This window comes from Molossus molossus, unplaced genomic scaffold (genome assembly GCF_014108415.1).
Source record: "Molossus molossus isolate mMolMol1 unplaced genomic scaffold, mMolMol1.p scaffold_m16_p_26, whole genome shotgun sequence".
NCBI lineage: Eukaryota > Metazoa > Chordata > Mammalia > Chiroptera > Molossidae > Molossus > Molossus molossus.
Window position 1 is genome coordinate 590,468 of NW_023425362.1, and position 21,670 is coordinate 612,137.

The 21,670-nt window shown below is 65.1% G+C and overlaps 2 protein-coding genes across 4 annotated transcripts; both read right to left on the reverse strand.

Annotated features, from left to right (window-relative positions):
• Positions 1-559: 559 nt before the first annotated feature.
• TRABD (TraB domain containing) lies at positions 560-10,504 on the reverse strand. 3 transcript variants are annotated; one of them, XM_036278281.1, is made up of 10 exons: positions 10,452-10,504; positions 4,499-4,560; positions 4,094-4,217; positions 3,631-3,797; positions 3,311-3,451; positions 2,818-2,928; positions 2,602-2,741; positions 2,152-2,324; positions 1,958-2,069; positions 560-1,839 (listed from the first exon to the last, which is right to left on the reverse strand). In XM_036278281.1, exons 2-10 carry the CDS (start codon positions 4,529-4,531, stop codon positions 1,662-1,664), a joined length of 1,179 nt encoding a protein of 392 aa, XP_036134174.1. In that variant the 5' UTR covers positions 4,532-4,560; positions 10,452-10,504; the 3' UTR covers positions 560-1,661. The 3 variants fall into 3 exon arrangements, with proteins under 3 accessions (XP_036134174.1, XP_036134173.1, XP_036134172.1); XM_036278280.1 differs by lacking the exon at positions 10,452-10,504 and having other exon boundaries at positions 4,109-4,217; positions 4,499-4,827; XM_036278279.1 differs by lacking the exon at positions 10,452-10,504 and having other exon boundaries at positions 4,499-4,823.
• A 3,339-nt stretch (positions 10,505-13,843) lies between these two features.
• On the reverse strand, positions 13,844-21,206 carry PANX2 (pannexin 2). The gene is made up of 3 exons (XM_036278272.1): positions 20,981-21,206; positions 15,573-17,024; positions 13,844-15,074 (listed from the first exon to the last, which is right to left on the reverse strand). Exons 1-3 carry the CDS (start codon positions 21,204-21,206, stop codon positions 14,731-14,733), a joined length of 2,022 nt encoding a protein of 673 aa, XP_036134165.1. The 3' UTR covers positions 13,844-14,730.
• Between the last annotated feature and the right edge of the window lie 464 nt (positions 21,207-21,670).

Consider the following 21,670-nt stretch of genomic DNA (forward strand, 5'->3'; position numbering starts at 1 on the left):
AGAGGAGAGCAGCAAGGCCCAGCCCAGGAGGGGCAGCCATGCTTCCTGGGGGGCAGAAATCATGGAGGAAGAGCCCACCCCACCAGCCAAGCTGTGTCCCCAGCTGGCTCCGTGCCTGCCCAAGGACAGCCCCAGCCACCCTTGATGCTGCCTGTGGTCTTTCCATTGTCCAGGACGCTGGGCTCACCTGCCTCCTCCCCCCAGGTGCCAGGGCAGAGGTGCTGAGCAGGGCAGGGCAGGGCGGTGCAGCCAAGGGTGTGGGCCAGGGGGACTGTCCGAGCACTTACCCTTGGCTGGTGTCCTTGCTGGCCTGGGGTCCACGCTTGGGAGGGGCTGGTGCTGGGGGCCCAGGACCTGTATCCCCTGAGGTGATGGCAGTAAGCCCCCCAGGACCCGAGGCAGGGCTGCCAGCATCCTGCCACCCACCCAGCTCCGCTGCCCCTCCCCACTGTGGCCCAGGGGGGCATCCCTCCCTGGTTACTCGAATCCCATTTTCACACATATAATAAAACAGAAGCTTCAAAAATTAGCTTTTATTTCCGTTTCTAAGGAACATGAACACAAGCTGTGAGTGACAGGAAGGGCATGGCCAAGCCCAAGGCTCCCAGGCCCGGCGCAGGGCCGCAGGTTTGTCTTAGTCAAACACCGAGTCCACACAATCACACGGCCCAGACGGGCACACGGACACCACATCGTACAGACGACTGGAACCAAGCGACTACAAACACGGATGACGGCCGAGGCAGAAGGGCTGTGCAGGGCTGGCCCACCTGGGGCCTCCGTCTGCACCACCCGAGGCGAGCGCCCAGGAGGGCGGAGGGCGCCTGCTGGCACACGTGTGAACTGGAGAGCCCTGGTGGACACACGCCGTCTGCCCACGGAGGTGAGCGGGTCTGGCCCCCACCCCATGCACAGGGAGCAGGCCTGGCCCTCATGGCCGAGGCGGGCTCACACTCCTGGTGCCGTGGTGTGTCCGCTGAGGGGTGTGTCCCTGCACTCACTGCCAAGGCCGAGGCTCAACCTGCCCGCATGCTCGCCCTCTCGCCCTCTCGGGACCAAGACACCAGGGAAAAGACACCTTCTGTCCCAACCAGATTTAAGGCTAGTATTTCCTGACATTTGCTTCAGTTTATTTTAAGTTAAAATTACCTGAGTAAAAATTTTCACAAATTTAAAAAGCCCCACACACAATCTGCGGGCAGAGCGGTGCTGGCACAGGTCTGGCCAACCCGCCCTTTGGGAGGCTCCCAGGAGCAGCCCGGAGCTGCAGGGGTGCTGGCCCTCCAAACCGCAGAGCCCACCGTGACTGCTCCTGCCGCTGGCCCCCAGCTTGAAGGCACAGTGAGGGGGGGGCTGGCTGGCAGTGGCCCAGCACACCCCACCGCCTGGGGGCAGAGGGGCGGAGTGCACCTCAGCCCCTCCCTCAACCCTTGTCCTGATGCCCAAGAACCTCCTGAAAGGCCCCTGGGGGTGGGGTGGGGCTGGGAAGCCTGAGCTCAGAGCAGTTAAATAATTCTTTATTTGGGTGGGTCAGGGCCTGCATCCCCATGGGGGTAGTGCCCAGGAGCTCCTCAGGGGGTTAGCCGGCCCTGTGCCCCTCAGCTGGTACAGGAGAGCGGCCACAGGTGGCCCCTCGGATGCGGTGGCTCCCTTGGTCCTTCCTACTTGTTTGGCCGGGCTGAGGACGCCCTCTGCAGGCAGTACTGGGTGGCGGGCAGCGACAAGACCAGGCTGGCTGTGCGGCGCCCCATCCAGTACAGACCGTAGCCCAGCAGGCCCAAGAAGGCGACCTTCACGGCCAACCGGGACACTCTGCCGGAGATGGACGGTGGGGGGACGCTGTGGAGGGAGGGCAGGCAGGGCCTGGTTCGTGGACTGCGGCCCAGTCCAGCGGGGCTGTGCCCCCTCGTCCCCCCCCAGCTGGGTGCTGGGAGCCGTGGGCAGGGGCAGCACTCACGTCATGATCTCCTGGATGTTGAGGTCGGTGGTCCAGTTCTTCTCAATGCCGGGGACGTGGCCCATGCCCACGACGCCCACTACCACGGAGGGGACGCACTTCCTGGGCTCAGCTGTGGGGGGAGCAGCCCATCAGCACCCACTAGGCAGCGACAAGCTCCCGGGAGCCCCCACCAGGCCTGCCGGCACCGTCACCGTCGGAGGAGCGAGGCAGCTCGAGGCGCCGGGCAGCCTGCCTCAGCATGTAGGTCAGGTAGATGTCGCGCTCCGAGACGATGGTGCGGTGCAGGTCGGGGAACTCGCCGATCATCTCCGCCATCATCTGCTCCAGCAGGTCCTTCTGCTTGCAGCGCTCCACGTCGTCCTTGCTGGGGCGGGAGGGCGGGGCGAGCTGCGGGGGAGGGGTCGCCAGGGGGGCGGGGCAGGCCGCCAGCAGGGACCCCCGCACCCTTGTTTGGGATCAGGGGGAAGGAAGAGCTGGGAAGGGCCTGCTTGAGGCTCAGCCCCAGGAAAGAGGGACGTGCCGCGCGGTGGGGTTCGGCCATGTGTGGGCCAGGACCCTGCAGACTCCCCCATCTTTTGTGGGTCGCCCCGGGATACTGGCCACTATTCCTGGGCCGGGCCAGGAGGCCAAGGGAGCCCTACCTGATAGGGTCCGACAGGAAACACAGGCCCCAGGCCAGCTTGACCTTCTGCCAGAAGGACAGAGCCGCGATGGCCCTCTTGAAGGTGACGGGGATGGGCCGGTCGCCCAGGTGGAACTTGCAGAAGGGCACCCTGCTGGCCTGGGGCAGACGCCAGGGTTGGTTGGGAAACCCCCAGGGCGCCCCCCCACCCCTGCCCAGCCCAGCCCAGGCCCACCTCCTTGAAGGCCTCCCTGAACTCGCCGCCAGGGGCCATGCCTAGCTGCTCCGTGATGTGGGCCGACACCTTCAGCAGCAGCATCTGCATCAGTCCAGACATGACCCCGTTCTGCAGGGAGGGGCCCGAGCCAGCCAGCGTAAGCCAGGGCCACACAGGGCACCCACGGCCACAGTGGATGCCCCGAGGCTCCCCTGGGCCTTGTGGAACACCCTCCCGGGGAGGCCCACTTCAGGGCTACAGCGTGGGCCGCCTGCCTGGCCTCCGCCCTGGGTGCTCCAGCCCCTCCAGCCCCAACCAGAGCTCCCCGCTCACTGCTGGTGTACTGGGCTCGGCCTGTGCGGGGCCATGTGCAGGAGACACGCTGGGGGACCACTCTGGGCTGGCAGTGGGCCAGCAGCACTGAGACCAGCCCCACCCCCAGTGACCTGCTCACAGGTGCCCGGGCAGGCTGACCGGGAGGCCGCGAGGCCGCGGGCCTGCTCGCACACACCTGCCGCACGGCCTGCTGCAGCTTCTCCAGGCTGATCTCCTTGGCCTCGCGCAGCAGCGTGCGCTCGTCCAGCTTCAGCATGGACACGCGGTACTGGCACAGCTCCACCACCACCACGTCGGGCTGCACCGCCCGGATCGTCTGCAAGGACACGCCGTCACCAGAGGCCCCAGCAGCCCCGGGCGACTTGGCTACTGCAGGGACAGCTCCGCTCTTTGGTAACTAAAGGGACAAAGCTGCAGGACAGGCCTCCCTGCCGCACAGGGACGCGGGACCGGAACCCCGAGCAGCACAGGTGTTGGGGCCGAGACAGCGGTCACCTTCACCACGTCCTTCCTGCTGTCATCGCTGAAGTGGGCCGTGCCCACCACGTACACCCTGCTCCCGTCCTCGGCCACCAGCTCGGTCACCGTGCGTGGCAGTTTGGGTCGTTCTCGCCGCCTCTTCAGCTTCATCTCCAGAAGCAGGTTGAAAGCGTCCACGTCAGCTGCAGGGACACGAGGCCCAGCTTGGGGACACGGAGCCACCAGGCCCTCCGTGCTACAAGGGCGCCAGGCGGGGCTGCAGTGCACATGGGGCCCAGGCGGCTTGGGGCACGTCCGCAGGGGGAGGGCACTCACTGCTGTGCGCAGAGCCACGGGCCTCGCTCACCCGCACGTGACTGACCAGCCCCTCCCCACAGTGCCCAGGGCAGCGCTGAAGCACCCCCCCCCGCTCTGCTCACCCCACCTGCGCTCAAGAGCCCCCCACACCCTGGGGCAGCCAGGGCCCATCAGCACGAACTTGGGAGCTGCCCACCCCTGCTGCCCAGCACTGAGTGATCTTGGGGACACGAGCACAGGCTCTGGGGTTCTTCGGGGGGCACCCCCTCCGAAGCTCCTGAGGTCACAGCAGCTTCCGCGTTGGCCTGTAGAGGGGAGGGGCGTGTTTGAGTCTGGGTGCCCACCTTCTTGGGGCTGCCAAGCTCCGGGTGCCCACTGGACCCGACTGCCCACCCCACTCCTGCAGACTCTGCGTGACCATCACTCTGCAGGCAGTCTGCCCAGGGCACCCCGAGGCCACACCAAGGGGGGACCCTCTGGGACCCCACACTCTAATGAGAAGCTGGCCGGGCCCTGAGACCAAGGCTGCTCAGGAAGCAGGCTCCTGGGCCCCAGCCCCGGCCCCCACACCAGCCAGGCCTCTTACCTCCAGAGACGGCCGCTCCGCCTCCTCCTCCATGGCTGCAGGAGGCTCTGGCACCGACAAGCCTGAAGAGACACAGGCACACCTCTCACCTGGAGTCCCGGGCAGTGCACCAGGCTTGGTGCCGAGGGGCCCGTTGGGCTCGGCCTCAGTCATTGTGAATGACCCCTGGGTGCCACTGTGCCTCCCTCCAGACATCGCCAGCCACCAGGCTGCCCAGGGCCGGGCCAGTGGGTGCCAGACTCCACCGTGGGTGACAGGGCAGCCTGGCAGCCCGGCCATGGCCAGTGAGCCTCCGAGAGCGGGACTCGCTGCCCTCCTCCTGTCCGCCCAGCAGGAGGGAGGATGGCTGGGCAGATGAGGTTCCTTTCTGACTAGAATAAAACACAATCCACAGAACTCCCTAAAAGGAGAAAGGCAAGCGGAAGGAGTGAGTCTGTGTGTCACATTAGTGACACCTGTGGACACGCAGCTGTGGCTGCTGTCCACTGAGCCAGCGCGGCAGCACGGTGCAGCGGCATCAGTCCCGTGGACACAGACGCCCGCTGGGTGGCCACCTGTTGGGAGCCCAGGCTTATTTTCTGGCTTAAGGGAAGAGACACAAAGGTGAAGAAGCCTAGAAACCCAACAAGGCCTCGGTGGTGCGCCAGCCCCTCCCGCGGCCCCTCGGAAAGGAGCAGGCGCTTGGGAGATGCAGGTGGGGGTAGGACACAGAAAACGGGCACAAGACCACAGGTCGTCGGGGCCCCCAGAGCCAGGGAACAAGGCTCCTGGGCTGGAATGTGGGGCCAGGGGTGTGTGACGGGATGTGGTATACTGGACACTGACCCTTCCCACGTGGACCCTGGCGTGAGGGGGGGAGGAGCAGCACACAGCATTTGTCCGCGTGGCCGTCACACCGCTGCGCCTGCCCAAGGCCACGGAGCGCCCCACCAGCGCCTGAAGGTGCTGGGGTCCTGCTGCCCCAGGACAGATTCAGGAAAAGTTTGGCGAGAACACTTAACAGAGCTATGAGGCCTCCGCAGAAACTGGACAAGTGACTGGACGGTCACAGAAGGGACGGTCCTCACTGGGTTTAGCTGTGACGTGGTGTGGCTTGTTTCAGAGCCTGACCGACAGACGTGGCCATAGGATGGGCCGACCTGGTCTCTGGGAAGTGCTTCAGCAGCTGCCACTGGGGACGTGCAGGTCGGACCCACAGCGGCTGCAGTACATGCTCAGGGTTCACTTCGGTTTCACTATTTTTTTTTTAATCCTCACCCGAGGACATTTTTCCATTTTTTTGTTCAGATAGAACGGGAGGGGGAGAGAGGGAGAGAAAGGGAGAGAGAGAGAGAGAGAGAGAGAGAAACATCGACGTGAAAGGGACACATCGAGTGGCTGCCACCCGCACGACCAACCAGGGCCGGGGACAAAGTGCAACCGAGGTACATGCCCTTAGCGGGAACCGAACCTGGGTCTCTGGACCGCAGGCCGACGCTCTAACCGCTGAGCCAAACCGGCCAGGGCTACACCTTCATTTTCACGGAGTGACTCTTGCATGGGCCCTGGGCAGGGCTCAAACACGCAACCTTGGCGTATCAGGATGACGCTCTAACCACCGGAACCACCTGGCCAGGGCTCAGGCTCACTATTGCTGCACTTTTCAAAACTTTCGAGATAAAAAGCAAAAACAAGAACAGAACCACATCAGGCTCTGCCCGGCCTCCCTGGGACCTGGCGACCCACAGCCCCTCTGAGCTTCCGCCTCCTCGCTGGGAACTGCCTGGGCGGCCGCAGGCTCTGTCTGGCTCGGCCTCCTGCTGGCGCCGGGTCAAGGGCAGCTCACCTGGGCCTTGCCCCTCCCGGCGCCTCCTCCAGCTCAGAGGGAAGCCCTGACGCAGCACCAGCTGGAACAGAAACGGGAAGTTGAGCCTGAGCCGGAGCCCAGCTGGGCTCCCCCCTCAGGCTCCGGGCTGGTCCACAGCCGGCCTCAGCCCCTTGGCACAGGGCAGCGGCCAGTCCTACCCTCAGCAGCACAAGGCTGCCGAAGGCAGACGGCTCCGGGAAACTGCTGACAGCCACGGGCCTTCCCTCCCAGGCCTCTGGCCCACAGACTGGGCCTCACCTTCCCTGCGCTCAGCTCTGCCAGACCCACCCTCTGAAACCCAGGACGAAGCTAATGCTCGCGGGGGCCAGGCAGGCAAGCCCATCTGGCCACAGCCAAGCCTTGAGCCCCGTGACGGCCAGGCCACCCAACTGCAGCACCAGGAGCTGGGTCTCCTTCGCCACTGAATCCCTGACCCCCTGATTTCGAGAAGGATCTCCCTTCTGATATTCTGTCTGGCTCCCTCACCCTCGGCTGGGCCTTGGTGATATCCACGCAGATGTGACCTAGGTGGGTTATCAACCCTCCTTCCCCTCCCTGCTCACCACGTGCATTTTCAAATATTTACAGCTGGGCTCTCAGCCTCTCCCAGCTACCTGGAGGGAGCAAAGGACCTGGCCCCACAGACCGCGGGGCCCAGCCTCCATCTCCCCTCACCCACCGGCAGCTGCTGGTAGAGCATCTGTGTCCTTCCCAGTTTCCTGCCACGAACTCTCTGGACTGATGCCCCCCGCCCCCCAGTTCTTCAGCCAATGCACACTGCAAGGACCGGCAGACACTGGCTGACACCCTCAAATCCAGGCTCCAGAGCTCAGCCTCCACAGGCCGGCACAGTTCCCGGACGCCAGCAGAGCCCAGCACACAGCAGGAAGGGCCTCTGCCATACCTCAGTCCTCACTCCCGTCCTTGGGTAGGTGCTGGGCACAGCTGTTAGAAGGGTTCCCCCTGCGCAAGGCTGCCTGCAGCCAGTGTGTCTGCAAACAGGCTAGCTGGTTTGCCACCCGCCAGCAACTGTGCTTTGGGCAATGGCCACAGGGTTGGCCAGATCTCAGACCAGCCTCTTAGTGCCACGTGGCCTTGGGCAGGACGCTTGTACCTGCTAGGGCTCTTAGCTCTTGCTGCCGGAGCATTAGAGTCGTCACCTAGCCATCCTGCCTGTCCACACACAGATGCCACTTTGGCCCATGAACTCTGGACCCCTCTGGGCTTTCCCCACTGAGGCAAAAACCCTGCAGGCACACAAGAAGACGGAAACAGGAGCTCTCCGAGGCCCATCTCGTCTGTGGGGGGACAGCACCACTCTCTGGCTTCGGAAACCATAACACTTCACACAGACGACAGCAGCAGAGTCACCCACGCACTTCTGGGAAACAAACTCCAAACTGTGGGAATTCCCGACAGCCCGAGAGGACCTGTTCCATCACGTACGCGTGGAAGGCGCTGGCTCAAAAGGCAGGAGAAGCCCCACTGGTATTAGGGACCCACCCTGGCGTGTAGCCGCGGGACACAAATCAGAACACGTTACGTTGTCCTGCGTGGGATGGTTATTCTGTTACAGGATAGCAAGGAGCTGGGACAACTCCAGGACAAGCGGAGCAGGTAAACTGAGGCGGAGAGCGACACAGCAGTTTACAGCCACCTGGTCAATCCCATCTCCCTAAATTAAGAATAGTCTAGAACAGCGGTTCTCAACCTGTGGGTCGCAACCCCTGTGGGGGTCGAACGACCCTTTCACAGGGGTCACCTAAGACATAACGGTAGCAAAATCACAGTTACGAAGTAGCAACGAAAATAATTTTATGGTTGGGGGTCCCCACAACATGAGGAAGTGTATTAAAGGGTGGCGGCATTGGGAAGGTTGAGAACCACTGCTGTAGAGTAAATGGTTTGCACTTTCCTCCCCAATCGGAAGGTAAATAGCTTAAATCATTCAGGGAGACAGATAGCAGAAATCCAATTAAGTTCCACTTGCTAACCATACGCAAGGGCAAATTAAGAGAGATAATCTCATTTTGGTACATCAGCATAAAGCTGATGAATAATCTGTTCTGTTGATCTTCCCCTAAACGCCCAGCCTTTAAAACCCCTGAAAACAAAGGTCCCAGGGTGCTCTTCCTCCAGGAAGACCTCCAGCCTTGCAGCCAGGGCAGCGGCAGCTCATCCCAGGCGCACCCCCGCACCTGTCTCCAAGGCCCCTTTTCCCTGACTTCCAGGGAGCCAAAGCAGCCCAGCCCAGCCTCTCCTGTTGCGTCTTCCAAGTCCTTTCTCGTTTCACTGTCCTGAGTGTGTTTTTGCTGTGGCCAATAAATTCTTGCTTGCTTGTCTACACATTCTTTTTTTTTTGGTACGTGCCCCTAGCAGGACCCGAACCCAGGACTCTCCGGTCCGCAGGCCAATGCTCCAACTGCTGAGCCAAACTGGCCAGGGCTCTACACATTCTCCTGATTGACCCTCTCCTGGGCCCCATTGCTACGGACTGAATTCGGTCGCCCCAGGTTCAAGTGCTGAAGCTCTAACTCCAACGTGACAGTGTTAGGGGGCGGGGCCTCTGGAAGGAGGTTCAGATGAGGTCAGGAGGGTGGGCTCATGATGGGGTTAGTGCCCAGAGAAGAGATCCCAGAGGGTGGGCCACGTGTGGACACAGTGAGAAGGCGGCCAGCCCCCAGGAAGAGGGTCCTCCCCAGCAACCAAAGCAGCGGGAGCCCGGATCTTGGACTCCCAGCCTCCGGAAAGGTGAGACACGTTTGTTTAAACTGCTGTTCATGGTGCTTCTTCCCCTCACCCCTCTAACAACAGGGAACCCAGAAACTGCCTCCTAGAGGCCAGCCTGGCTTCCCAGTGCCAGCCAGGGGCTGACCAGCACCACCCAATGCAGTTTCCGGAAAAACCTCATCTCCCGATCAACCCTCTGGGCCTGCTCAGAAAGCCAAGGGTCCCAGACCGGACAAACCAGCAGAGAGAAATGACTGGCTGGAGGAGCAGGGTACGGCTCAAAGCCCTGCCCTCCCCTCTGCCCCCACGCCGGGAAGCTGGGCACGCTTGGCCCCTGGAGACCCCCTGGACACCCCCGGGGTCTGGCAGGACCCGCTTCAGGGAGGCGTGGCCAAGTCCGGAATCGCTGTGGGTGACACGCCAACTCCAGGCTGAGCCGCAGGCCCAGCGGCTCTTGGTGCAGCGCAGCGGGCTGAGCCCCCGCAACCGGTCGGTGCAGGTGCGCGCACGGACCACGGCTGCAGGGCCCGGTGCGGGCGCGAACCTGTCCACTCACCCTGCCCGCGCTGCCCACCGTGCCCGGCCTGTCCACTCGCCCTGCCCGCGCTGCCCACCGTGCCCGGCCTGTCCACTCACCCTGCCCGCGCTGCCCACCGTGCCCGGCCTGTCCACTCGCCCTGCCCGCGCTGCCCACCGTGCCCGGCCTGTCCACTCGCCCTGCCCGCGCTGCCCACCGTGCCCGGCCTGTCCCCTCGCCCTGCCCGCGCTGCCCACCGTGCCCGGCCTGTCCACTCGCCCTGCCCGCGCTGCCCACCGTGCCCGGCCTGTCCACTCGCCCTGCCCGCGCTGCCCACCGTGCCCGGCCTGTCCACTCGCCCTGCCCGCGCTGCCCACCGTGCCCGGCCTGTCCACTCGCCCTGCCCGCGCTGCCCACCGTGCCCGGCCTGTCCACTCACCCTGCCCGCGCTGCCCGCACCGCGGCCGCCCCCTACCGGGCTGCGGGCGCGGCAGAGCCGCGGAGAGCCCAGCGCACAGGGGCCCGGACACCGGGGGCCCCGGGAGCCCGCCGAGCCCCGGAGAGCCTGTCCCGACGCGAGGCGGCCGAGGGCGCCCGCGAGTTCGCAGCAGGGACGACGCGAACTTCGTGGCACCGGAGCTACCGCCGGCGGGGCCGCCTCCCCGGAGCGGGCGGAGCCCAGCCTGCACCGGGTCCGGCTCCTCCGCCATATGGCAGCCCCTCTGCGCTCCGTCTGCGCGCGGGGGGCCGGGTCCCCGCGAGACTGCGCCCCGGCCCGGCCCGCCCGGCCCCGGCGGCGCCCCCCACCCTGCGCCCCCGCCGCCGTCCCGCTGCGCCCCGCCCAGGCCCGCGCGGCGTACCGAGGCGGGCGGCGCTCCTCAGCCGGCCTCCATGCGGCTCGTCGCCCCACCGGACGGGGCGGGCCGGGGCCGCGGGGCGGGGCGGGGCGGCCGGACGGGCCGGCGGCCGGGCCCGGAGCGCGCGGCATGCCGGGTAGCGCAGTTCCGGGAGCGGCCTGCCCACCCCCGGGGCGCGCCAGCGGACTACACTTCCCAGGGGGCTGCGCGCGGAGAGCGTCGCCCCGCCGCGGAGCCTCGGGTCCCAGGACGCAGGCGGCGGCTAAGGGCGCGAGTTCGAGTCCCGCCCGCCGCCCGAGCGGGACGGCCGCGCGAAGGGCTCTTCAACTCCCTGAGCAGCGCCCGTCCGGAAAGTGGGGCGATGTCGTAGGGCGGCCACAGGGCGAAAGGGGCGGCCCAGCGCGGGAGGCGAGGAGCGAGGGCTCGGGCTGCGGCGCGCGCCGACGTGGGCTGGACCGGCCGCTCGGGGCCCTCGGGCCGGGCGGACCTGGCGGGCCGCAGCCTGGGCCCGCTGCCTGCGGGGCGCCCCGTCCCGCGCCCCCAGGCACCAGCGGCCACGACCACGGCGCTGGGCCCCGTCCCCGTTGGGGCGGGCGGGAGGGAGGGAGGGCGGCGGCCCGGGTTCCGGGTCCCGGGCTCCGCAGAAAGCGCCGTGTCCCTCCGTGTCCCTCGGCCGGGCACTGCTGACGGCGAGCGGCTGCCTTTAGAAAAGCGAGGACGCAGAGGCTCTGCTTCGGTGCCAGGACGAGCCACCCCGGGCCAGGGCATGACTGGCCCGGCCGGCGGCCTCCTGCGCCCGGAGCTGCAGGACCGGCTGCCCGGCGGAGGGTGCAGCCCAGCCCAGCAGCAGGCAGCCGGCGCCCGGCTTCTGCGGAGCGGCCCGCACGGGTGCCTTGGAGCGGTCACAGGTCCCACACATGGTCTGTGGGTGCCCCCCTGCCCTGGAGGATGTGGGGGATGACCCCTCCAGGCCAGCAGGCTGGGCTGTCTGCCGGGCTGCTACGGCCTCCCTGGACCAGCTTCCGGTCCCCGAGGGGCCTGGCTGGCTTCAGGGCTGCCTCTGTCCTTGGCAGACAGGCATTTCTGGCCCGTGCCCTCCCTGTCCGGTTCTCACTCTGACCCGCTCTGTGCACGCACAGGTCACCTGCCCTCCCGAACACCTGGCCACCGTCACACAGGATAGCATCAGTGTTTACCAGGTGGTGAGCCAGATCCTCTGGGGCACTCCTGGGGGGTCTGCCGCAAGTTGAGGGGCCCTGAGCTGAGCTGGGGGCAGGCAGAGGCCTGGCTATAGGGTGGACTGCAAGGTTTCCCCCAAGCCTCTCCGCTTTGGAGAGCGGGACAGTGTGCCCCCCCCCCCCCACCTCCCTGCTGGGGATAGAGGAGGAGTGGGGAGATGGAGCAGGAGGGCTTCAAAGAACACTGGAACCCACTGATGCCTCCTGCATTGGCCAGGGCAAGGCAGCATCCCCACCCCACCCCCGCATCTGCAGTGAGATGTTTGCTTCTGCAGACACTGACTCAGCAAGGGTCAGCTCACACCAAGGGCACTGCATTCACTCCAAGGGCCGTGCCTCTTCTGGACCGGACTTGGTCCGACATGTCCTCCAGGCCCTGACCCAGGGGACAGGCGGGTGGCAGCCTGGCAGAGTGATCCCACTGAAGATGCCCTAGGGAGTCAGCGAAAGGTGTCCCCAGGCCCTGCCTGGATCCATGTGTGTGTGAACATTTTGGCCACAGTGATCAGGTGGTGCACACCCCTGCAGGATTCTGGGACCATCTCCACTCTGGAGCCGCCAGGGTGGGCAGGAGGCCAGGATGGCTGTGCTGGGTCCAGCTGGGCTTCAAGTGTGTAGGGTGGGGATGGCGAGGGTCAGGAAAATCAAGCTTGACTCCAGGCCCACTCAGGAAGGGGCAGGAGGCCTGTGGCAACTGCTGATGCCTGAGGCCTGCGTGACATGTTCCCTGGGTGGGTCACCTGGACCTTGAGCATCTTGATGGAGCCAGGTGCCAGTGTGGGGCCAAGAGGATGCTGCCAAGGGGCCAGGGCTCATCCCGCCCTGCAGGACTGGGCCAGCGTGTGGACACGTTGAGGTGCCAACATGAGGGGCAGCGGCAGCATGGCCCGGGCGCTGGGCCAGGGAGTGTCCTGGCTCACGAGAGAGTGGGTGCTTTCTGGGGACAGCGTGTCTTTACCCCACCTTTTCATTTTCAGATGCTCTGTCATCTGGAGCTGCACAGACTGGGAGAGCTTGCCCCTGCCAGCCCAGCCAGTTCCTATAAACAGCAATTTCAAATGTAAACCAGCCTGTTCAGAGCCCGCCCTGCCCCTTCTCTACCTGGGGGCCGCCCCCACCTGCCCTCATCACCCGGGGCCAGGTGTCTGACAATCAGGGGCAGCCCCGGTGCCTGGAGCCCCATTATTCATACAGCCTGTCCTCAGCCTGCTTCCCTGCCCCGTTCCTCCCTGAGACCACAGTCAAGCTCCTGCCCCCTCCGCCTCCTGACCTACCCGGTGCCTCCCATGTAGCCCAGTGGCGTGGCCCCTCCTCTTGGGGACTGTGGGCACACACTCGTTTCGATGTCTGGTGCCTGATCTCTGTCCTCACCACACCTGAACAATACTAAATCCTACATTTCAGACACACAGTGGGATGCAACCCCTGCCTGTGTCCCTGTACGATCGGCCATCCGACTCCTGGGAAGGTCCACCTGCCGGGCTTATGGCTGCTGGAACGGGTGAAGCTTCCAGGCCAGACAGTCAGGTCTGCCACACGGGGCTCTCCGCAGAGCCTCCCTGCACCTGCCTGCTCTCGCCCCCGCAGGCCTCTGGCCCCACTGCCCCGCCTGCCTGCCTGCAGACCCTGAGGGTCACTTGCTGTGGCCTGCAAGGTGTGTGGTTCCGTGGTACACCCACAGGACCAGCTTTATCCCCCCTGAGTCCTGGGACTAGGGATGAAGACCCCTGTCTTGGACCCCTATGATATTAGCACCTCCAGACCCCATCAAGGATGCCTCCTCTGGGAAGCCTTCCTAGGTCCTGCCAGCCATCCCAGTTCTCCTAAGTGTACCCGAGAGCCCTGTCCCCACACATCTGACACAAGAGATGGCTTCCTCTGGGCGTGTGTCTTCTCTCTCCTGAGGGTGAGCATGGGGGCTCACCTGGTCCCTTGTGGCCCACAGGCTATGATGTGTCAGCCGTGAGTGACAGCCACATGCTTCTGCCTTGCTGTGGGCCTGCAGCACCCCCAAAGGTGACCTGGAGAGCAGTGGGCCCTCCCATGTGAGGAGGCACCCAGACACGGGGGGGCCTCAGCCAGAGCACAGGCTCCCTGCAGGGTGGACCACTCGGGACACAGGCGGTATCAGAATAATATTTATTGATATGCTCAGTGCTACCTTGTTAACGCTGTCACGTTGTTGCCGTGGCTGAGGTAATAGGGACAGACCCGCCGAGCTGGCCCTGGGCTCCAGGGCAGGTGGCGTGGGCCGGGCGGGGGGAGGAGCTGTGGCCCGGGCAGGGGCGTGGTTATTGCGTTGGACTCCTTTCCTCGCTCACGCCGGCGCCCAGACCTGGTCTCACATGTGCACGCTCACCCGGGCCTGCTCACACACACGTGCTCACGCACTCACACACATGTCCACTTGCACACGGACACCCTCCCCCTCTGGCCACACTCGCACGCACACACGCACACACACACCCTTTATTTTAAATGCACCCTAAGTCTCCTGACAATACAGATACTCGCTAGTTACAGTAACCATAGTAAAGTACAGGTAGTCGGGGTACAAGGAGAAAGTGCATGTTGACCTTTGACCCGAGGGCTCCTGGTCCCTGCCGGGGCAAGCCATGAGCATGGCCCCTTGAGGGTGCCCTGGCCTGTGATACCACTGTCCCCAGCTTCCTTCCATGCCTTGGACCCAAGCTGTCCCCCCACAGACCACCCCCTCACAGCCAGCATCCTGGGCCCAAGACAAAATTAACTAAAAAAATAAAACTCTTCATCTCGCATCTGAGCGCCCGATGCAGGGGAGGGGGTGGCTCATAGCCTTTCCGGCCGAGGCTCCGCTGGGGTCACAGCCAGCCCCCGGCCCAGCCAGCACCCCGACGATGCCATGGAGGGGTGGGGGCAGGTGCTGAGCCCCGCGGCATGCGGACGGGAGAGGCTGGGGTGGGCAGTGCTGGGCGAAGCAGAGACTGTGTCCACGCGGGGCTGGGGTCAGCGGCGTACCCTGGTCATGCAGAGGGACCTGTGGTGGCCCTGGCAGCCCTATCTCCTCAGAACTCCACGGTACTCACTACTGTCCTTGGCTCGTCGAAGGTGGCAATGAGGATCGGCTGGGGCGGGGGGATGGTGATGAGGCTCCCCACGTCTGGGGGTGCTCGGGGGCCCCCGTCCTCCTCCTCCCGGGCCTCATAGAGCGTGCTGATGTGCAGCAGCGGGTGGGTGGCGTTGCGGCTCAGGATGGTGAGGGGGTCAGCCTTGCCCAGGCCGGCTGGTGACAGAGGGGCCGTGGCGGGGGCGGCGGGGGGCGAGCGGACGTGGAAGGGGCCTCCAGAGGGAAGAGAGGCCCGGGCTGGCTCTGCCGGGTACAGGCTTTCCTTCTCCGGGAGCGGAGTGTCTGCAAACAGCCGAGGACACGCACGTCACACCCCTGCGGGTCCCTCTGTTTACCCTGCTGACCCCTCCCCGTCCCCACTGAGGGCCAGCTGGGTTCCTGGCTGTGAAATGTCCCAGGAGGGATTGACCCTCTCTCCCTCAGCCTCCTCAGCCAGGCAGGGGCCGGCCAGACCCTCAGTACACAGCGGCCCCGGGGGCAGCAGCACCGATTTCCAGCACCTTCTCGAGGGCCTGAGCCACCTTCCTGTCCTGTCCCCTCCAGCCCTCGGCCCAGGACTCATCCTGTGCACCTCACAGGGCTCTCTAGGGCCCCGTCCAAACTCACCCCTGTGGTTAGCCGCCTTCACCCACCCCTGCTTCGCCCCAGCAGGCTCACTCCTTAACCTTTCACACGGGTCCCAGGTGCCCGGTCTGGGCAGGGCGGTGAGCGGGGGTCCCCCCTTTCCTGGAGCCCCATGCAGGGCCCACCCCATTCCTCTGGCCCTGCCCAGCTGCCTACCTTTGGTGGGTGCTGCAGCCAGGCCCAGCCCACACTCCTCTGCCTGGGACAGGAAGCCCCCTTCTTGGCTGCGGGAGACGGGCAAGGCGGCAGGCACGGCCTCGGGCTTGGCCTTCTTGGTGCCTAGGATGTAGGGGTGCACGTCCAGGGAGAAGTGGCGGGCTTGCTTCTTGTCGGGGCCTGGGGCCGGGCCGGGGGTGGGGCCTGCGTCGCCGCCGCCCTTGTAATGGTGCGCGGCCCGCGCTCCCGCGTCCAGCAGCGGAGCAATGAGCGTGTCGGTGGCGGTCTTGCGACGCACGGGCTTGGGCTTGTCGGTTTTGCTGTTCTCCACGCGCATGATGGCCAGCTGCTCCTTGAAGGGCTGGGGCAGCGGGTTGCTGGTGGGGATCCACTTCATCTTCTTGCGGGGCCGCTTGACCACGGGCGGCTCGGCGGCGCCCTCGGGCTCGGCGGGGTCGGCGCTGGGGTCCACGGTCTGGACGCCCACGTTGCGCACGGTGGGCGTGGCGTCGTGGTTGGACTGCGCCAGCGCCGCCAGCAGCTGCCGCACCACGTTGTCGTACATGAGGTCGCTCTCGTTGGTGATGAAGTCCAGCCGGTTGAGCGACTTGATGTGGTCGCGGTTCTCGTTGCAGAACATGGCCAGGATGTTGATGTCGCAGAACTGGGAGCCGCGCCACTGCCTGCGCGTCTTGATGCCCACCTTGTGCAGCTTGTCGAAGATGAAGTTGCTCTTGCGGAAGATGAAGAGGTGGATGAGGTTGACGAGGATGATGAGGTTCATGGCGCAGAGCAGCACGATGTCCACGCCCGCCACGATCCGCTGCAGCTGCACGGACGGCAGCTTGCAGCTCACGCGCACGGCCGCGCCCGCCGGCCCGTCCGGGGACGCGCCCAGCGCGCAGGTGAACTCGTTCTGCTTCTGGGTGGCGTAGTAGGTGCACAGGTAGGAGATGGGCGCGACGCTGAGCAGCAGGATGAGCAGGTGCCGCGCCAGGTACAGCTTGGCCAGGAAGTTGCTGCGGCCGCGGCGCTCCAGGTACTTCTCGAACAGGTTCTGCTCCGGGCTCTTCTCCTTCTCGGCGTTCTCGATGATCTCGCGCTTCTCGCGCTCCGTGATGCCGGGCCCCTTGGACTGGATCTGCTTCTCGATCTTGGGCGCGCGGCCCTCCGCCGCGCGGTGGTAGCAGTTGTCAATCTCCTGCAGCAAGAAGTTGAGCTCGGAGGTGAGGCGGGTGGAGGCCAGGAACTCCCAGCCCAGCGCCGGCACGTACATGATGGCCGCGAAGGCCAGCAGCGAGTAGGGCAGCAGCTTGTGCTCAAACAGCGACGGCCACAGGCTGGCGTCCACGCCGGGCAGCGCGTCCCGCAGCTCCGTCCAGCAGTAGCCGCGGGCGTACAGCGCTTGGTCGCGGGTGAAGTTGTGTGGGGTGTAGCAGTAAATGGGTTCCTCTGGGGGCAGAGAGGAGATGCGGGCTGGGGCATCAGACCCCTCCCCCGCCGCACGCCCCAGCCCCCGCTCACACAGGGCTGTGCAGCTGCTGTTCCTGACTCCCCTCCCCAGCTGAGGGTCACAGCTGTGTCCACTGGCTCCTGGGGGACCAGCCTGCTCTGCCAACATTAGGCCCTGCTCCCAATGCCGTAAGGTCTATGTGTGCGAGGGGAAACCGAGTCCCAGAGAGGAGTAAGACAGGGCCCCGCTTCGAGTGGCACATCTGAACGAGCCTCGGGCCTTGCTCCCAGTGCCCCTGGCCATCCCCAGAGGACTCGGTGGCCCGTGGATCCTCAGAGCACCGGGTGCTCCTGGAAACCCATGCTGAGTGCCAGGGCCCAGGGCAGCACCACAGAGAAGTCCTGGCGGAAGAGAGCCAGGGGCTGGAGGTGCAGCTTCAGGGAGGAACCGGTCTGCACCTGTGTCTGAGCACCTGTCCATACACTGCTGTTCTGAGTGCTCCTGCCCCTGGGCCCCCTCCCGGCCCGTCCAAGTCAGGGTCCTAGCCTGTGTACACCTGCGTGCCCTTCCACAGGTGGACTGAGTTGCTCCAGGCTACCTGTGGCATTCTGCCAGCAGCATTTGCCCCTCCTGGACCGCGGCTCTATGGAGCCAGCACCTACTGCAGCCACCCCCAGACCTGGCTCATCGTCTCCACCTCTCAGCCCCCTCACCCCAGGGAGGTCCACACTCTTCCCAGACCCCACAGCCTCCACATGGCTCCCCAGAACATGACTAGACAACAGAGCCTACAGGTGGGTTAGGTTAAGGCTCTCAATGGGGCCAGGGGCCTGGATTATCGGGTGGGCCCGGTGTGATCACAGGGGCCCTTGTAAAAGGGAGGCAGGAGGGTCAGAGTCAGAGAGAGGTGTAAGGAAGGAGACAGAGGCAAGGGCCAGGAACCAAAGGATATGGGTGCTCCTGGGAGCTGGAAAAGCCCAGGAAGAGTCTCCCGGGAGCCTCCAGAGGGAATGTGGCCCTGTTGACACCTTGCTTTTAGCTCCATAAGGCTCATTTCAGACGTCTGAGCTGCAGAACCGGAAGACTGTAAATTCGCCTTATTTTCAGCCACTAAGTTTGTGCTTGTAGGTGGTGGCTGGCTGAGCCCCCCCAAGACCTCTCCCTCGAGCCTCCCCCAGTGGCCTGAACAAACGTGCTTCCAGGGCTCTGGAGCTCACACAGGACGGAGGGGAGACCCTCAGGACTGGCTGGGTGGGGGCCTCACTACTCATAGGCCCACCCTCAATACCTGGTAGGGGGCGGGGCTCCCACAGACACAGGACTTGTAGCTCCTCAGGGGGCACAGTGCTTGCCTCCTGTCCTTTCTGAAGAGGGAAGCCAAGTGCTGAGCTGGGACAAGTGGCCTTAGGGACACCGGCCCGACCGTGGCTGGAGAGGTGCACCGGGTTATGCTAAGACTTGATTATTTGGTTGTTTTAGGGGATGTTGGTTCCCTGACCCAGGCCTGCATAATGTCCAAGGACCCTGGCAACCCTGCAACTCTGGCCTCTCCCTGTCGTAGCCACACACCCATCTGACCCCCTCCATCCACCGGTAGGGGGGTCACTCACAGCAGCCCTGTCCAAGAGCGATGGGGTCTTCTTCTGCTGTCTACTGCCCTCCAAGCCTGGGGACGCAAGGCCCTGGCATTCAGGGAGATCCCCACTAGGAGGCCAGCAGTGCCTGCTTGGTACCTCACCACACCTGCACTGTGATGAGCAAGCCAGGGTGTGCAGAGAGGTTGAACCCCCTGCTCCAAGGCACCCACTCGGGCAAGGTCGGTGGGGTGAGCTCCAGAATCCTCACTTTGGCTGGGCTCCTGGTGGATGGGACATGGGCAGCAGAACACTTGTGGGGCCCAAGTCCTGGGCTCAGACCTTCACAGACAGATGCTGGTCAGTGCTGCAGGGACGGGGTCCCTGGGCAAGTTCCTGTGCAGGGGGAATAGGGCCAAGGACCCTCCTCCTTAAGGGCCACGCTTCTGACCTCATTTCCCAGGTGCACCCCCACCCCATCTAACCAGTCCCCACGTGTCAGCAGGGCGGCCACTGGAAGTGCACCCTGTAGACATGGTCCCCACCTGCAAGGCCCCCTTTCCCTGCACCCGTTGTCCTCATGTCAGGAGAAGGGACCCCGGACACTGCCGAGCTCTGCATGAGGCACCTCAGATTGAGGAGCACCAGGTAGGTAGGCCCTGATGTAGCCACTGTCCTTCCCGGTACCCCAATCCAGGTGAGCAAGAGAAACAGCTAACCATGCTCCCCAAAACTGTAGGGGGAACTGTAGAAGGATACTCAGAGAGGCCTAGAGAAACCACTGCCAACTCCCATTTGTTCTACGACCTGGGCCCCGAAGGGTCCAGGGGCAGGTCCGTGTGGCAGACACCAAGCACCGGTGCTCACCTGCTGCTGTTCAGGCCTGCCTCATCCATGCTCTGGGGGCACCGGGTCTCTCCCCGCACCTGCAGCAGGCCCAGGTGGGTGCACACACATCTCTGTACACAACTACAGGGGGTCGTCGGGAGGCAGGCCTGCCGGGACCAGGTGCACTCGGGAAGACCCCAGCATACCTGCATGGTGCCATCCCAGGCCTGGCTGCATGCGGAGGGGTGCTGAGGCCCTACCTGGCTGAGCTGGACTCGCAGCCCCCGTCCCAGGAGGTCAGCTGAGGGTGACTGAGTCCTGAGCCTACCCCTCTGGAATTGCTTCCCCCAAAAGATGTTCAAGTCTCAACCCCAGCCCCCCGCTATGTGTGAACGGGACCCTGTTTGGAAATAGGGTTTCCGCAGATGTAATAAAGTTAAGACGAAGTCCACTGCAGTGGACCCCAGTCCAGTCACGTGTTTTCATGGCACAAGGGAAGTTTGGATATGGACAGAGAGGGAGGTGGTGGCCATGACAAGAGAGGCAGAACCTGGGTGATGCACCTCAGTGGAGCCAAGGACTGCCAGGCCCCCACAGCTGGAGAGAGGCAGGAGGGCCCCTCTCCTGGGTCCTCTGGATTTCAGACCCCCGACTGCCAGAGAATAAAGTTCTGGGGTTTTGAGCACCAAGTCTGTGTGTGTTTATTCAGCCCTGGGAGCTGAATACGTCCGTGCCCACCTTGAGTAACACACCCATGCCGACTGGGCTGACCCAGCCCCTGCACATGCCCTGGCCCCAGGAGTGTCTGCATCTGGGCACCAGTGTGCCCTCCGCCCCAGCTGGGCTTAGGCAGCCTGCACAACGTCACCCTCAGGTCGGTGTTCCCAGGTCACAGAGACCGCTAAAGGTGAGACCTTTGGGAGAGAATGTGTGTGGAGTGCAGGAACACTGCCAGTGTCACTCAGGGGACAGAGCCGCGTGTTTTCCCCCTGGAGGAGCCCCACACCCTCTGCCACAGACCGGCACTGCTGGCCCTCACACAGGGAGGACAGGGGAGGGTCCTTTCCTGCCTACTTGGGCCTTGACACCCCTTGCCAGCCAGACCCTGGGGATGCATTTCCGGTCTCCAGCCACCCCCCTCGGGGAGGCCTCACCCTGTGGCTGACCAGAGCCCACCTGCTTCTCCAGGACCCTCAGGGCAGTCAGGCCCCGCGCCCGCCCAGCAGCTCTGCTGTCCTCATCCATCACCTGTAACGTTCTCTGGTCCTCACCTGGCCACTCCTCCTTCCCTCAGACCCTGCCCACTCTCCCTCCTGGCCTCCCCTTCCCACTCCAGTCCCCGTCTCTTCATCTACGCCTGGAGGGCCAGGGCCAGGACGGAGTCCGACCCGCGCTCCAGGTGCGCGGACGGAAGGTAAAACAACACATGGAGCAGCGCCCCGGGGGCAGCCCCAGCCCGCAGCACCTGCAAGGACGTGGTGTGGAGGGTCTGCTGGGGGACCCCCGCGGCGCCTCAGCGCGACACCTGCCGCCGCGCCCCTCCCGCCGCTCACCTGCGAAGTTCTTGGTGAAGACCAGGGTGACCAGCAGGATGGGGACGAGCACGGTGCCGATGGTGACCACGCGGTCGAACGGCAGCTCGAGCTTGAGCTGCAGCAGCAGCGCGGCCAGCGCGCCCGCCTTGTCGTCCTGCGCGCCGGGCAGGATGAGCTCGCGCAGCTTCTCGCCGGCCAGCAGCGCCGTCGCCATGTCCGCGGGCTGCTCCAGGAGGTGGTGCATGGGGGGCGCGCGCGGGGGGCGCGGGGGGCGCGCGGGCGCCGGGCCGCGGGAGGGGCGTCGGGGGCGTCACGGGGGCGCCGGCGGAGGGGAGCGAGGGGAGGGGGCGCCGGGCGGGGGGCGGGGTGGAGGGCGCTCCGCCGCCCCTGCGGGCAGGGGTCGGGCCGCCGGGCCCCGCCGCCCCCGCTGGGCTGCAGCCCGGCAGGCCTGGCGCGTCCTCGGCGGGGGCGGCGGTGTCCCAGGTGGGGCCGCGGCCCCGCTCCCGCCGCGGGGAGGGGGCTGTTTACCGGCGGCAACTCGCGCGTCGCTCCGCCCCCCCCCCCCCCCCGCAGAATGCGGCGCGGGGATGACTTTGCAGAAAATATTTAAATTCAATGAGATGAATGAACGAGGGCGGGTTCCTCCTGTCCCTCCGGCCGGACGCCGAGCGAGGCTGCGTGGGGCGACCCGCGGGGGCGCACGCGGGT

Coding starts and splice junctions, on each gene's coding strand:
- PANX2 (XM_036278272.1), bottom strand. CDS start 21,206: ATGCACCACCTCCTGGAGCAGCCCGCGGACATGGCGACGGCGCTGCTG. Junction 17,025..20,980: donor CTTCACCAAGAACTTCGCAG/GTGAGCGGCGGG, acceptor CTCTGCCCCCAG/AGGAACCCATTTACTGCTAC. Junction 15,075..15,572: donor GGCTGCAGCACCCACCAAAG/GTAGGCAGCTGG, acceptor GGCTGTTTGCAG/ACACTCCGCTCCCGGAGAAG.
- TRABD (XM_036278279.1), bottom strand. CDS start 4,777: ATGGCCGGGCTGCCAGGCTGCCCTGTCACCCACGGTGGAGTCTGGCAC. Junction 4,218..4,498: donor CGGAGCGGCCGTCTCTGGAG/GTAAGAGGCCTG, acceptor TCCCCTCTACAG/GCCAACGCGGAAGCTGCTGT. Junction 2,325..2,601: donor TTCCTGTCGGACCCTATCAG/GTAGGGCTCCCT, acceptor CTCCCGCCCCAG/CAAGGACGACGTGGAGCGCT.